General features: G+C 32.1%; 2 protein-coding genes across 4 annotated transcripts; both read left to right on the top strand.

Moving 5' to 3' along the window:
* Positions 1 to 1,661: 1,661 nt before the first annotated feature.
* LOC8268446 (protein ALTERED PHOSPHATE STARVATION RESPONSE 1) lies at positions 1,662 to 7,365 on the top strand. Of its 3 annotated transcripts, XM_048370527.1 has the most exons (6): positions 1,662 to 2,000; positions 2,290 to 2,389; positions 2,530 to 3,845; positions 4,324 to 4,523; positions 4,951 to 5,174; positions 6,069 to 7,365. In XM_048370527.1, exons 2-6 carry the CDS (start codon positions 2,316 to 2,318, stop codon positions 6,859 to 6,861), a joined length of 2,607 nt encoding a protein of 868 aa, XP_048226484.1. In that variant the 5' UTR covers positions 1,662 to 2,000; positions 2,290 to 2,315; the 3' UTR covers positions 6,862 to 7,365. The 3 variants fall into 3 exon arrangements, with proteins under 3 accessions (XP_048226484.1, XP_048226483.1, XP_048226485.1); XM_048370526.1 differs by having other exon boundaries at positions 2,290 to 3,845; XM_048370528.1 differs by lacking the exon at positions 1,662 to 2,000 and having other exon boundaries at positions 2,024 to 2,389.
* Positions 7,366 to 8,639: 1,274 nt separating this feature from the next.
* LOC8281065 (protein disulfide-isomerase) lies at positions 8,640 to 12,607 on the top strand. Its single transcript, NM_001323757.1, is given in 10 exon segments — positions 8,640 to 8,869; positions 9,740 to 9,770; positions 9,865 to 10,152; positions 10,242 to 10,430; positions 10,537 to 10,662; positions 10,893 to 11,030; positions 11,123 to 11,242; positions 11,384 to 11,501; positions 11,804 to 11,916; positions 12,212 to 12,607. Coding segments are annotated over 10 exon segments (1,497 nt in total). The 5' UTR covers positions 8,640 to 8,690; the 3' UTR covers positions 12,407 to 12,607.
* The last annotated feature ends 2,676 nt before the right edge of the window (positions 12,608 to 15,283 follow it).

The raw sequence follows: 15,283 nt of genomic DNA, 5'->3' as shown, positions 1-15,283 counted from the left end.
TTACTAAATATTAAATATAAAAGAATCGACTATATATATTAGAAATTTACTCATGCTATTTCATGATTATTTTATTTAATTTATATTAAAGATTTTATTTTATGTATTATATATAATTTAATATATATAATAGTATTAGTATAAAATATATATTTTACTTTTATTTTTATGATATTTCTTTTACATCTATATTAGTTGTTTATAAAAATCATATATTATAAAACTTTTATATTTATTATATGTTAAAGACAAATAAATATGAGAAGTGCATATATTTTATAAATTTTAATTTTATATCCATTTATTGTATTAATAAGTTCTCATACATTCATATAATAATTAATTTTAAGAAATCATATTGCTAAAATTTTTGCTATTTATATTTATATTATTATTTTTAGTATCACGTACATAAAAATTATTTTTTAATAATTTATTATATTAAATCAATAAATTCTCATACCTGTTACAAATACTTTTAAACTTTTTTATGATTTAAATTTAAAAATTTTATTATTATTATTATTATTATTATTATTTATATATATTATTAGAAAGATATTAAGATTTTGTATTAATATATAGTAAACTATTCTAATTATTATACTTATTATAATTATTTTTTAAAAATATTATAATTTATATTCAGATAAATTATAAATTATATTATATTTATTATTAGCATTTAAGATCACACCTAATTTGTTTATAAATATTATAATTAACAATTTATAAATATCATATTTATTTTATTATTAAAAAATAACATGATATCACTCCATAAAATAGTACCATTTGAAATTTCATGGCAAAACTTGATTTCTTTCTTATATATATATATATATATATATGTATATATTTTTTTTTCTCACATACCACCTTTTTTGAGAGAAATTTTACATATAACTTGATTGTTTGAAAAATTAGTTTTTAAATATTAAATACTGAACGTAAAACTTACAAACATTATGATATATGGATTCAAACATCCCAACTACGTGAAAATGGGAAGATGCCTAACTTCTATGAACATTTTGCCCCCTTTTCCTTTTTGGCTCAATCATTTTTTCCCCTTTTAAGAAGATATGTTTTGAATTGGCCCAAATTTTCCTAAATTAAACACAAAAAAGAAAAAGAAGTAAAAAAAAATACTCTCTTATTACAAGTCAAATTTTTAAATTAAATTTATTATTTTTTTGGAGAATTTTGAATTTGATATTTATAAATTAATAAGTGTAGAACTTGATATTAAAATTATTATTATTGATAAAACTCATTTGGTATTGTTTTATATTTCAAATATAAAAAATATTTTTTACAATAAGAATTCACAATTTTACACACAAAGAGACTAGAAGAGTGATACATTCAGTAAATAAAAATAATATATTTTATAATTATTTTAAAAAGAGCTTAAAATAAATGAAAAAGAAGAAAAATAAAATATTTTCTGTAAAAAGATAAGTTAATAATTAAAATTTAAAGCATGCTTCTAAAAATATATTTTTATCATTAATCCTCTAAAAAAGAGAACATAACACTTTTTCCATTTTTATATTTTTTTCAATTCAAATAAAAATGTAACTCAAAATAGAGAGGAACGAGGAAAGAAACAATTGATTAAAAAGAAAAGAAAAATAAAAGCGCTAAACAAAACACCAAAACGGAAGCGGTAATAATAAAATTCGGGTCCGTCACCAATGGCGGGTTCCACGAGCCTTCTTCTTCTTTCTCTCTCTCTCTCCCCCCAAACTCTAAAATTTTTATTTCTCTTTCTTGCAAAGAAGAAGAGACATTAAACCCTAATCTGTCTGTCTAATTAACTGACAGATCCTTAATACCTTATCACGCATCTCTATGCATCTTTCACTGTTATTATTATTATTATTATACTTATAGAAAACAGCATACACACAAACTCATATCTCAGTTTCATCAATTCTCCCTCTCTCTCTCTCCTTTGCATGGACAGCCCTCTCTCAATTTCACCAATATCAACGGTCAGATTTCTTTCTCTTTCTCTCACTACTGTTCTATTACTATATTTTGTTTTACCTGTCTATATCTGTTCTGTGTTCATACATACATGCATCATGATAGCTCTGTTCTGTTTGTCATGGTTTCTTCCATTTAACTGAGATTTCTCTCTTTCTTTTCTTACCCAATTGGCATCACGTTGTTTTTGTCTCCCCCCTCCCAAAAAAATCATAGCTTTTGGATCTAATCTCGTAGGTATTCGTTACTCACAATGCTTCTTCTTCATCTTCTTCTTCTTTCTCTTACGATCAGGGATTTACAGCAACAACTTCATCACCATGAGACCTGAACCTCTTTTGTCTCAATCAACTACTGAATTGGGTACTCTGATATGGGCTGTGGAGGATCAAAGGTAGATGATTTGCCTTTGGTAACGCGTTGCAGAGAACGTAAAGAACTTATTAAGGCAGCATCTGATCGTCGTTACGCTCTTGCTGCTGCTCATGTATTGTATTTCCATTCTTTAAAAGATGTTGGTGATGCAATTCGCAGATTTGTTGATGAAGAGCTTGTGATCGCTTCAACTCCTGCTTCCCCTGTTCTTACTCTGCCTTCAAGAGAAGGTAAATCTAAGCATAATTCATCCTCTTCTACCTCACTTTCTCATTCTGTCGATAGCAGTGGTCATAGTCATAATCATCATCAGCATAATAGCAAAAGTAAACATAAAGAGGAACTTGAAGATTCGCATTTGCATTTGTCGTCCGGGTCATCTGACTTGGACTCTGATTCGGGTCATATCCACATTCATGATTCCCCTGAAAAAGAAGATCAGCATGAAGGAGCTTCAACTTCTTATAATAATAATAATAATAATAATAATAATAATTACAATGAATATCCTCCTCGAGGGAATTGGGGGTATAATTATGATTTTAATTATCCGGGAGATAATAACCCATATCCATCATATTCTTATCCATACCCAAGTCCGTTCCCCAGTAATCCTAATCCCAACATGTATTACATGAAGAAGTCAGCTACTCCGGCCAAAACAGTTGTTTATGAGGATCCAACTGTAAATGGGTATTCAAGTTATTATGGGAATGCCGGGTATTTTGGGTATCCAATGATGGCTTCCCCGCCAAGAGAACCCAGTCCACAGAGGCCTCCACCTGTGCCTCCATCGCCACCTAGAGTGTCAACATGGGACTTCTTGAATGTGTTTGAGACACTTGATAATGATGCTGTTGGTGGGTACCAATCAGCTTATTACTCAGCAGGAAGATACGGTTACGGGTCGACTACCAGCAGTCCGGATTCGAAAGAGGTGAGAGAAAGGGAAGGGATTCCTGATCTGGAAGATGAAACAGAAGAACAAGTTATTAAACAAGTTGATAAAGAAAAGAAGCGAGTGAAGGAGGAAATGAATGCAAATAGAGGCAGCAAATTCCATGAAGAAGAAGTGAGTGAGAATTATGGCGAAGGAACATCAAAATCAAAATCAGTGCCGGTCCAAATCAGCAGTGAGAGCATAATTAAGGGTAAAGAAATCAAGACTAGTACTAGTCCTGATACATTTCGTAGTCCTGATAGCATTCTTTCTACTAAAAGTCCTGATGAGGATTCCGTGAGGAAAAGAGTGAGCTTTGAAGTTGAGGAGACTTCTACTACAATGGAGGATGTTGAGTCTTCTTCAAAGCCTAGTAGTTTAACTACATTATCAGCTCATGGTACTAGAGATCTCCAAGAAGTTGTCATGGAAATAAGGGATGAGTTTGAAACCGCCTCTAGTTATGGGAAGGAGGTGGCATCACTGCTCGAGGTGGGAAAATTGCCTTACCAGCGAAGAACCACATTGCTCAGAGGTAGCATTTCAATTTATTATCAAGCTTTTTCTTTACTTGTTTTCATGACTTCTCTTTTAGTCGTGTCTCAAAAATGATATTTTTCCGATTTTCTGTTTAAGCTGGCATTAATGATTCAGCTACTGAATCTGAATGCAGTTGATGTACTAGAGTCCATATGAAGCTTTGCAATGAAAAGTAAAATGTTTTAATTGTTCCCAGTACATTTATTTCATCAAAGATCATTAATCTGTACTCATTGTTGGAAAATGGAGCTATATGTATGATAAATCACATGCATGCGATTAAACTATTGCGCTTGATATTGACTTGAAAGTTAATTTGTTCAAGAACTAATGCATCTCCCCTTGACTGTCTCTCTCTCTTTCTCATCAGATGGTCTTTTACTAGAGCTTGTGTTAGAATAAGTGGATTTTTGTTTCTGTTTTAAATGTGTATTTGTCTTGCCATATTAAGAAAATTTTATGTCTTTGTGTAGTGATTCTTTCCCGGATCCTTTATCTGGTGTCATCACACCCTCCTACTAGGCCATCAGTTCAAATCTCTTCTAAGACGATGAAAATAGCAAAAGCATACTCTGGGGAACCTGGAAATCATTTCGACATGAGATCTAAAAACCTATCTGCTACCTTAGAGAAACTTTATGCTTGGGAGAAGAAACTATACAAGGAAGTTAAGGTATGAGACAATTACAAGCAATTATTTTGTAGTTTTCAGGTTTCATCTTTTGTTGTACACAGGTATTCATGGAATTTTTATATTTGAAGTAGATGCCTGAAAAAGAGCTCCCTAAAGTATAAATATGCACGAATTTTATATATCAAACTTACTCATTTGATGTGGGAATACTATAACTTATTTCTTTTTCTTTTTTAACATTGAATTTTATCAAACATAGGCTCATTTAGAAATTTTCTCTTCTGTATGGCCACTAGTAATATCTGAGGAAGGAAAATCAAATTTATGTACAAGGAAAAAACAAAGGAAATCTTTTTCATGCTTCTTTCTATGTGGTTAAATATTGTTTGATATTTCATTGCTTTTATATGTCTTTAATTGCTGTACAATCTTTCTTACTATGTCTAGGTGTTTCTGCTGATTTTAGGATGAAGAAAGGCTACGCATTACCTATGAAAAACAGTGCAAGAGATTAAAAACTTTAGATGAACATGGAGCGGAATCTAGTAAAATTGATGCTACCCAGGCATCAATAAGGAAGTTGCTGACAAAAATCAATGTCACTATCAGAGCTGTAGATGCTATATCAAGCAAGATACACAGGTTAAGGGATGAAGAGTTGCAGCCTCAAATCACAGAATTGATTCATGGGTATTTAACTGCTTTCTTCCTTGGTCTAATAAATGTTTAGCAATCTGGTGTTAACAGCTTGCTTAGCTTCACAATAGGCTCTTGGTCCTTGCAGGGAAGTGAGACCTGCAAGGTTACTTTACAAGGGCTAGCAGTATCGCAGTATATTGATAAATAGTGTGAACCCCACACCACAAACACATTTTGTTGTGCACTGGCATGCAATATGGGCTTTTCTTGGGGCTGCTGGAGGTTTTGTCCTCCCTGTCCCATTCTACCTCGTTCTCACTGGATTTGATATTACTACTTTATATTATTGATGCATTGTAAATTCAAGTTTAGGGACTGCATATACAGACGCCTATACCAAGTCTCGTTTGGCGTTATAAATTGGTCCAACATTACTTCCCTCATATTATTTTGTTATTGACATTCATTCTCCACCTTAAAAAAAGATGGGCACCAAATTGAACAATTTATTGGCTGGATCAAATAGGTAAACATGCTCAGGTTTCCATATCTTTGTGCTATGACCAGATCTACAATGTCACCACCATTACTTGTTAATTCTATATTTTATTTTTCCTAATATTAATAGTGATTCACCAATTATCTAATACCTTAAAAGGGAATTTTTGAAGCATATTTGTCTTTTTCATTGTTTCTAATTTAATTAGAACTTATACTTCCCTTGGCGTCTAAGTGGAAATTGTTACAGTTAAAAGACTTGATGGGCTTGATATTTCTGGGTCCTGCTAGTAAGATAAAATTTTCCCTGTTTAGTTTGACTTGTGGTAGAATCATATAGGAAGATGGCAGGAGAAGTCAGTGTACTGAGCACGCCTTCATTTTTCTGTCAATCAACTATTGATTTTCAAGCAAATTGGAATAATAAATCCCATTTTGCATTTGCAGATTGATAAGAATGTGGAAGTCTATGCTTAGATGCCATCAGAAACAGTTCCAAGCACTCATGGAGAGCAAAGTTCGGTCTCTCAGGGCAAACACTGGTTTGCGTAGAGATTCTAGTTTGAGAGCTACTCTTGTACTTGAAACAGAGCTAATCAATTGGTGCAACTGCTTTAATAAATGGGTTAATACCCAAAAATCTTATGTTGAGTCACTGAATGAGTGGCTTTTGAGGTGTCTTCTCATTGAGCCAGAAGAAACAGCTGATGGAATTGCACCCTTCTCTCCAAGTAGAATGGGCGCACCACCTATATTTGTACTCTGCAATGATTGGTATCAAGCTATGGTTACAATATCAGAGAAGGGGGTGGAAAATGCCATGCTTGAATTTGCTTCAAGCTTACATAAATTGTGGGAACGGCAGGATGAGGAGCAGCGTCAGAGGACCAAAGCAGAATACTTAACAAAGGATTTTGAGAAACGTTTAAGGACCTTAAGAATGGAGAGAGGAAGAATTGAGCATGAACAGAATGCATTGTCTGATAAATCCATGTCAAAGGCTCCTTCAGGAAATGGAGTTTCACCACTAGATGATCTGCAGGTGGATTTGGATTCAATGAGGAAGAAATTAGAAGAAGAAAGAGGCAGGCATAAGGAAGCTGCTAAACTAGTTCATGATGCAGCTTCAGGCAGTTTACAAGCAGGCTTGGTCCCAATATTTGAAGCTCTGGGCAACTTCACTTCAGAGGTTTTGAAAGCTCACGAGGAAGTTAGGCTCGAAACTGCTAGAGGTTCTTAGTAAACTGAATACATCTATATTTCTGCTTCAGCAGGTGGAGCCTGCCTTGCCATGCACAGTTGCCATCAAATGACATACATATACAACTGTTAGATTGTAGAGGGAGAGGAAGAAGAGAGAAAAAATGAAAAAAAGACTATACGATTCGAAGAGCAGCTTTAGGAAAAGATTGAGAAAAGATGGGGTTGGTGTAGAATTGCTTAGAGAAGTTGAAGGTTCATTGGAAGAAAACTGTGGTGGGTAAGTTACAATGGTTTTTCTATTTTTCCTTTTAATTTATATGGTTTTGCTATGACCCCTTTGGTAGATATATAGAAACTTTGTACATAAATATTCATTTATTGGTTGATTGATTGGTGGGTGGCTGTATTTGTTGTAACTGGACTGAGGAGGAGGAGGAGGAGGTGGAGGCGGAGGAGGAGGATTTCAGTTAGAATAATGTACACCTGTTAGTGTAGAAGATTAGAAGTAAACATGTTTTGAATGAAGCACTTGGTCATGATACATAGAAGGCTCCTTTTTATGAAAACACCACACCAGTGCATCTTTTGTTTTGAACAAATATTCGCATGCATATAACCTGATGCTGTGTTTGTTTGAAAGGGAATGGCGGGTGGATGGACGGAAATGTATCTTGACAAAGATTCATTTTTTCGCCTTACTTTTACTTTTCCTTCCATTCTATTAAAACATAGCCTGAATGTTAGGTTTTACTATATATCAAATGTTGAATTAATCAGCAAAACTCACCATAGCTTAAAAATTTGGAATAATTTACTAAATGCAAGGGGAACTACGCTTTACAGTCTCCATTGTTCAATGAATAAAAAAAAAAAAAAAACTTGGGCCGGGTTGAATTGGGCCCGTGGAAAAGAATACATTAATTGAAGTTTCAGAAAACATCGGGGTTTGGGATCCGATTGGTTTTTGCAACCCCGATAAGTGATTTTGTAGAAGCATTGGCGCAGGCCTTTTAACATAACGCTCCACTTATTGTATTATTTTAGGAAACTGTCCAAAATTGGAGACTTTAAATATCAGTATCGGACTGGATCATATGGATTCAACTTTAAGAATATGGTAATAAACTCAATAAGGAATTTAAGTAATAATCATATCTATTTCCCATTCATTAAATTAAAAAAAATAAAATAAAGCATAGGCAATCTCAATATTCCAATTCCTGTCCTTATTACCCTAAACCCTATCTATCCGATTCACATTTGGGTTGCCATTAAATTTCTATATTTCTTATAGGATATTCCCCACTCAGATTCCCAATTCAACTAAATTCCTACATCGTCAATCACATCCGTTTGATCTCGCTTACTCTTACAATTAAGTACCAATAATAACCGCCAAATCATAAACATGATAACAGCAGATCCAATGCACTTTAAAACTGCTCAACAATCACACTAATATGCGAACGATTACACCCCCACAAAACTTAAGAAGATAGACAGATACGGTTTCCATACAAGACTATCGATTTCCAAAATAGCATGCGTATGACGAGCTTACCCCAATCAGTATCGTCCACGTGGATTTACAACCACATGCACCGCGAGTAGATTTCGAAATGACAAACGCGAGAGAATTAAAAGTTAAAAATTAAAACATTAAAAAAATATCTCCACCATCAAGTCACGTGCGAGAACCATGTTTGTCTCGTTCTCTCTCTACTACTGCTATCCTCACTCACATATCTCCATAAAAACGCCTCTGCTCTCTTTGTTTTGAAAAGGCTCGCAAATCCCCCAAAACTAGAACAGAGAGTTTTATAAAAAAAAATAAAAAAAAAATACCATAGACTTTGTTTTGCAAAAATGGCGTCGTTTAGGGGTTCAATTTGGTATTGTATCTTTGTTTTGTCGCTAATAGCTGTAGCGATCTCAGCTGCTGAGAGTGAAGAGGAACAGTCTTCCGTGTTGACGTTGGATTCTACTAATTTTACTGATACCATTAGCAAGCACGACTTCATCGTCGTCGAATTCTATGCTCCATGGTATCTAAATTCCATCTTTTTTTATATTATTTCTTTCTCTCGATTGCTGTTATTGAAATCTGTTGAGATCTCTATTTTTGTTGTGTTAAACTTGATCTGGTTTTTAAGATTTTGATTCAACCTTGTTAGAGGTTAATCTTAGTTTTTAGGGTTTTATGTTTGAAATTAAATTTGGAGTGTGAATTATAACTGCATGAACTGATTGAGGTGGTGTCTGTATTACTACGATGATTACTTTACAAGTCAATTGAATTTTTGAACTTTGATCCGGATTTGATCTGTGTTATCAATCGGATTAAGTGAATCGATTGAGATTAAACGTCTGAAATAAATGATGTTAATATTCTCTTATTTTGAGCATTGTATGGCTCATGAAAACAGCATCAGATGTAGGGTTAATTTCTTATTTTTGTAAAAAAAGTTTTTACCTTGATGACATAGCCCCCACCTTTACAACTATTTGTTATAGCAAGAACGTGGTTGAATCATCTATTGACACATAATAGTTATTAGTATACCCATCATAAATGCGACAATTAGCCTTCTCTTTATAATGCGAATTTAGTTTGTTGTGTAATGGCTATATGAACTTTTTTTGGGCCTAATTTTGGTATTTTAGAATGGAACTTTGTCTAATGATAATTATATAATTTCTCTAGCAAATTCTAATAGATGAATTATGAGAGCTTCAAGAATCATATGAGACATTTGGTTTAGAGCTTTTCTCATCATCTCTTCCTAATGCTACAGCCTTTTGCTAAAAAATTTATTCGTCTATTCTGCCATTGCTTGACATCTTACCACTATATTAAGTTCCAGTAGCTGAAGTGTTCTGAAGATGTAATTCTGATCTTGTCTCTTTTCATGCAGGTGTGGGCACTGTAAGAAGCTTGCTCCTGAGGTGATTATAGCATCTGATCATAATTAAATCTCAGGATAATTTCTTCGTATGATTACACTTTGTTTGCTGATAATAGCAATTATTATATTTGTAGTATGAGAAAGCTGCGTCCATATTGAAAAGTCATGACATTCCAGTTGTTTTGGCCAAAGTTGATGCTAATGAGGAGGCTAACAAAGAGCTTGCAACCCAGTATGATATTAAGGGATTCCCTACTCTTAAAATTTTGAGAAATGGAGGGAAGTCAATTCAAGAGTATAAAGGTCCTCGAGAAGCTGATGGAATTGCTGAGTATTTGAAGAAACAAAGTGGTCCTGCTTCTGTTGAAATAAAATCAACAGAAGCTGCTAATACTTTCATTGGTGACAAGAAGATATTTATTGTAAGAATAGCTTTGCTAGCTTAAGTTCTTTTATTGGTAATTTTTTTTTTTCTGATTCGTCAAATGTGAATATTTTTGCATGGTTGCAGGTTGGGGTATTCCCTAAATTTTCTGGGGAGGAGTATGAGAACTATATGTCTGTAGCTGATAAATTGCGTTCTGACTATGAATTTGGTCATACTTTGGATGCTAAGCACCTTCCACAAGGGGAATCATCTGTCACTGGTCCTGTTGTTAGGTTGTTTAAGCCATTTGATGAACTCTTTGTTGATTTCAAGGTAATCCCAATTCTTAACATGAACAAGTTTCATGTATGGCAGTTTTAGTATTTTTGTTCAGACACAATGTTGAATTGCTTATTCTAACAGTGGGATATACTTGCAGGATTTTAATGTGGATGCCCTAGAGAAGTTTGTTGAAGAATCTAGTATGCCTGTTGTGACTGTCTTTAACAGTGACCCCAGCAATCACCCTTTTGTTATCAAATTTTTCAATAGTCCTGATGCTAAGGTATAAATGCATGTAATGTTATGCACAAGCTTTGGTTGCCTAAACTCATGTCAGTATGTTGATTGTGCGTTTCTTTTCTCTCTCTAATGAGCAATCCAACGGCAAAACTGATACTTTCTGTTGCTACTTCGTTTTGTGTGTAATTAGAAGTTCCTTGCTCAGATTATGTAGTACCAAACTTCTGCTTAGTGATGCTGTGATCATCTAAAAAATTACTTTGAATTTGGTAGGCCATGTTGTTTATGAATTTCAATGGTGAAGCTGCCGATTCTATCAAATCTAAATATCAAGAAGTCGCCCACCAATTCAAAGGAGAAGGCATAATCTTTTTGTTGGGAGATGTAGAGGCTAGTCAAGGTGCCTTCCAGGTTAGTTGGTTTTCATTTGCTTGCCCATTTTGGTGTGTATTTCTTGGTATATCTTTTAATGGCACAGATACTGTATTGGGTTTGGTGAGCAGTATTTTGGACTCAAAGAGGACCAAGTGCCTCTCATTATCATTCAAACTAATGACGGACAGAAGTACTTGAAGGCAAACTTAGAGCCTGATCACATTGCTCCTTGGGTGAAGGCTTACAAGGTAAAGTTTTTTTTTTTTTTTTTTGGGGTTTTCTTTTCTGTCGTAAGTACGATAGTTTATCTTTAAAGCGATAGGGTTGGAAGATAGATTCTTTTTTCCCTGTTTCTGTGATTAACTAATACCTCACTGAAACCTATGTAGGAAGGAAAAGTGCAAGCATATAGGAAATCTGAACCTATTCCAGAAGTTAACAATGAGCCAGTGAAAGTTGTGGTTGCTGATACTCTCCAGGACATTGTTTTCAACTCTGGCAAAAATGGTTTGTATAATCAGTTGTACAATACGTTTTGTTCATTTTATTTCCTAAAAGAGGACTTTATGTTTCTGAATTGTCCCAATGTTCTTAATCTTTAACTACTCATTCACATGCTTTCTTCTGCATCAACCCCTATTCCTTCTCTTCATGTTGAGAGCAATCATTACTTCTTTTTAAATCAATTTGAAGGAAACTTCCTTCTAATGTCTCATTTGGATACTCTCATCTTCTACTGTCTCAATATACTTACATTTATTTTATCTCTTACAGCTGTGCATCTAATATATTGACGTCTTGTTCTGCAGTTCTTCTAGAGTTTTATGCTCCTTGGTGTGGGCATTGCAAACAATTGGCTCCAATCTTGGACGAAGTTGCAGTCTCGTATAAAAGCGATGCTGATATTGTCATTGCTAAGCTTGTAAGTGCTATTCTTTTATTATTTTACTGAATTGATTTTATTTGACTAAGCAATAATTAATGTATGAAGGTAGAGGGCATGATTTTATGGGGTTGGGTTAAAAATTGGCTGGAGTTAGATGTGTTTTGACCATACTAGAATCGGTTACTTCAAAAAATGAAAGGAAAGGGTTGTGTCTCGGGTCTTTCATTACTTTTAGCTCAAGTTTGAGGATTGCAATCGACCAAATTTATTTGTCTGCATATTGTGTTGTTTGGTGAAGATCCATTTGTTGATGGTGTATTAACACTTTTAGGATGCTACTGCAAACGATATCCCAAGTGATACCTTCGATGTCAGGGGATACCCCACTGTGTACTTCAGATCAGCAAGTGGAAAGGTGGAGCAGTATGATGGGGATAGGACGAAAGACGATATCATTTCTTTCATTGAAAAGAACCGAGATAAAGCTGCCCAGCAAGAATCAGCTAATGGAAAGGATGAGCTCTGATAATCTTCTTGAATCAATTTTGGGATACTGTACTAAACCAAGTCGTGTCAGAATAACAATCAGGTCTTTTAGTTTACTTGGAGCCTTTGTTATCGTTTTTAGGGAAAAAAGAAAAGAAAAAAGAATAACTGTAGTCATGTAAGTTAAATGAGGGTTTTTTTCTCAGTTAATTAATGTCTTCTACATTATTCTTCTTCTTTATTTGGTCTTGAGGCTATACAGTTTAAAACAACATTAATTGTCCTTCCACACTTTGAGATCTCTGCTTGATAAGGTTTTTTTTATGCAAGGGCAGAACCAGGAATTTACTTTCGGGAATTAATTTTCTTAAATATATATATTGAATTTATAGGGTTAGAAAGAAACATATAGTATTATTTAATAAGATGACAGATTTAATCAAATGTAGTGTATTTTTATTTAATCATAGGCTTCCAAATTTTGTGGCTGTTTTCTCCCAAGTTATAACTGTCTCTCAGAGTTGGTCGCTAGGTTTTTCTCTAGTTAAGGGATTTTAAAAAAGAAAATTATTGTAAAATTATACTAAAACAACTAGTTTTATGGGGGTTTTAAAATCAATTTTCATTTTAAGGTAGTTTTTCTAACTACGTGGACACAGAAGTAGTCTACATAAAAAAGAATAAGAATAATTCATATATATATTTTTTTGCTATTTTAAATTTTGATTAATTAATATAAATTTACTTATAAAATAATTTTAAAATGTATGATTAAATTAAAATGGTATTATAATTAAAATAAAAAATAATTTATATAAAATCTTTTACTCCATCTGCTAGTAAAACTTTTCTTTAAAAATTTTTATTTCTGATAGTATGTGTGCAGCTAGTGTATGCTCAGATAGCTATATAACTAAAATTAAATGTCTGTGAGACACAATAATTTTATTATAAATATATTTAATTATATATGGTGTAATAATTTATTTTTAGTTTAAAGTATTATTTTGTTTTATATTTATATCTTAATACTATTTAATTTAATTATATATATAAGAAAAGTATAAAATAAATGGTGCTAAGTAATTAAAAATAATTTAAATTAAACAAATATTAAAATATTGAAAAAGCTTTTTCTTTTTATTCATCACTTCAATTTATAGATAATTTCTTCTTTTTTTTGTTCTTTATATCGGTTATTTTAAATATTGGACAGTTCTTAATTTTTTTTACTATTTATATTGGCTAATTGGGTTAGTGGACAATTCCATCCCACAGTGTCCACATAAACGTAAAATTATTCTAAAACAAGAATTAGTTTCAAAACTACCACTAAATTGGATTTTTGTCAATTTTACTTTAAAATGATAATTTTTTAAAATAAGAAAAATCCCTTGGTCTCATTTATATAATGAAGCACCAAATAAATGTGTGAAAGTGTTAAGTAATAACTGAAACAGAAAAGCAATTGCTTAATTACTATTTTATCCGTGGATTTTTCACGTTGGGAAAGAGAAGAAAGCGCGAGATGCGTTTGTTTTGAAATTTATTATTAAAAAATTGGACAATTACAAACTTAATATCTTTAATTTTTTTATTTTTTTTTGTTTTAGTATTTAAATTATTTTTTTATTCAATTAAGTATAATAAATCTAATAATTTATATGTCTTTACAACTTAACTTTTACAGGGTAAAAGTTAATAATTTAATTTATTTTATATTTAAAATGATCTAAAATATCATTTCATCATTATAATTTTTTATTTTTATTCTAGTTTTTGTTAAATCTCTTTTTAGCTTTTTAAATATGTTGCATTAAATTATTTTAATTTTTATTTATTTTTTAAAAAATTTACTCGTTATTTTTTTAATTAAAAATATTATTAATATATATTAGTTGTTAGTATTAGAAGGAATGAGAAATTTTTAGGCGGCCACTATAAATCCTATACCTTTTTCTTGTTTTTCACTCTACGGAGAGAGGTGGAGGCTCGAGACCTCTGCCTCAAAAGGCAGGAGTCCGTCTCTTCCCAGCTAGGCCTGGATCGTATCATCTTTTTATTTCTAGAAATTATACCTTTTAAAACACTTATTATGCCTCAGAAACAGACATTTAAAATTTAGTGAATTAAAAGATATTTGATATATCAACCATCATTACTCCTCGTGGGATTCAAGATTAATAGAAAAGCAAAGGGATGCAGAAGATCAAGTGAGCTAATTTGTAAATAAAAAATTTAATTCATTATATATATATCTTAGTATCCTCTCTCTAAATATATTTTTATATTATTATGTTAATAGGATAATTCTTCTAGATATATAGCTCAGTCATCAATGACAAAGCCCGTAGAATGAATGTGATATGAAAATAAGGTTAAGACCGGAAGACTTCACACTCCCGTCATGAATACGTTGTAGTAGCGTACATGGACATTCCAACAACAATCACATGCCCGTCTACTGTTGAATTAGCCCTCCAAATAAATTTTTTAAAAAAAAAATGACTAAAATTAGCTATTTAGTTTATTGTTTTTATTTTTATAAATTATTTATAATTTTATTATCTACTAATATGAAATCTCTAACAGTTAAATTCCCTTTCAGATAGCCCTCTACATACCTAGCTTAGCTATTCACTCACGTGTTTTATTGATTATTTTTTTTCAATAAAGTAATATTCTTAATTTTTTTAATTAATTATATTTTTACTTTTGTTTTTAATTAAAGAAGTAAAAGGTCTATAATTCAAATAAAAATAAAAATATAAAAACTGTATAAAATAAAATAAAGATTTAAAAGCTTAATAAAATAAAACTAAAAAATTAATTGGAGTGATTTAAGATTGGGTAATAGCTTGATTTGGTCCCATAATTGGTTCATCAATCGTATATCCTATGAAATGGACTCTCAGCA

The sequence above is a fragment of the Ricinus communis genome, chromosome 2 (genome assembly GCF_019578655.1).
Source record: "Ricinus communis isolate WT05 ecotype wild-type chromosome 2, ASM1957865v1, whole genome shotgun sequence".
Lineage (NCBI taxonomy): Eukaryota > Viridiplantae > Streptophyta > Magnoliopsida > Malpighiales > Euphorbiaceae > Ricinus > Ricinus communis.
The sequence above is the reverse complement of the archived record's forward strand: the minus strand, read 5'-3'. Positions and strand labels throughout refer to the sequence as shown.

Coding starts and splice junctions, on each gene's coding strand:
- LOC8268446 (XM_048370526.1), top strand. CDS start 2,369: ATGGGCTGTGGAGGATCAAAGGTAGATGATTTGCCTTTGGTAACGCGT. Junction 3,846..4,323: donor AAGAACCACATTGCTCAGAG/GTAGCATTTCAA, acceptor GTCTTTGTGTAG/TGATTCTTTCCCGGATCCTT. Junction 4,524..4,950: donor AACTATACAAGGAAGTTAAG/GTATGAGACAAT, acceptor TGCTGATTTTAG/GATGAAGAAAGGCTACGCAT.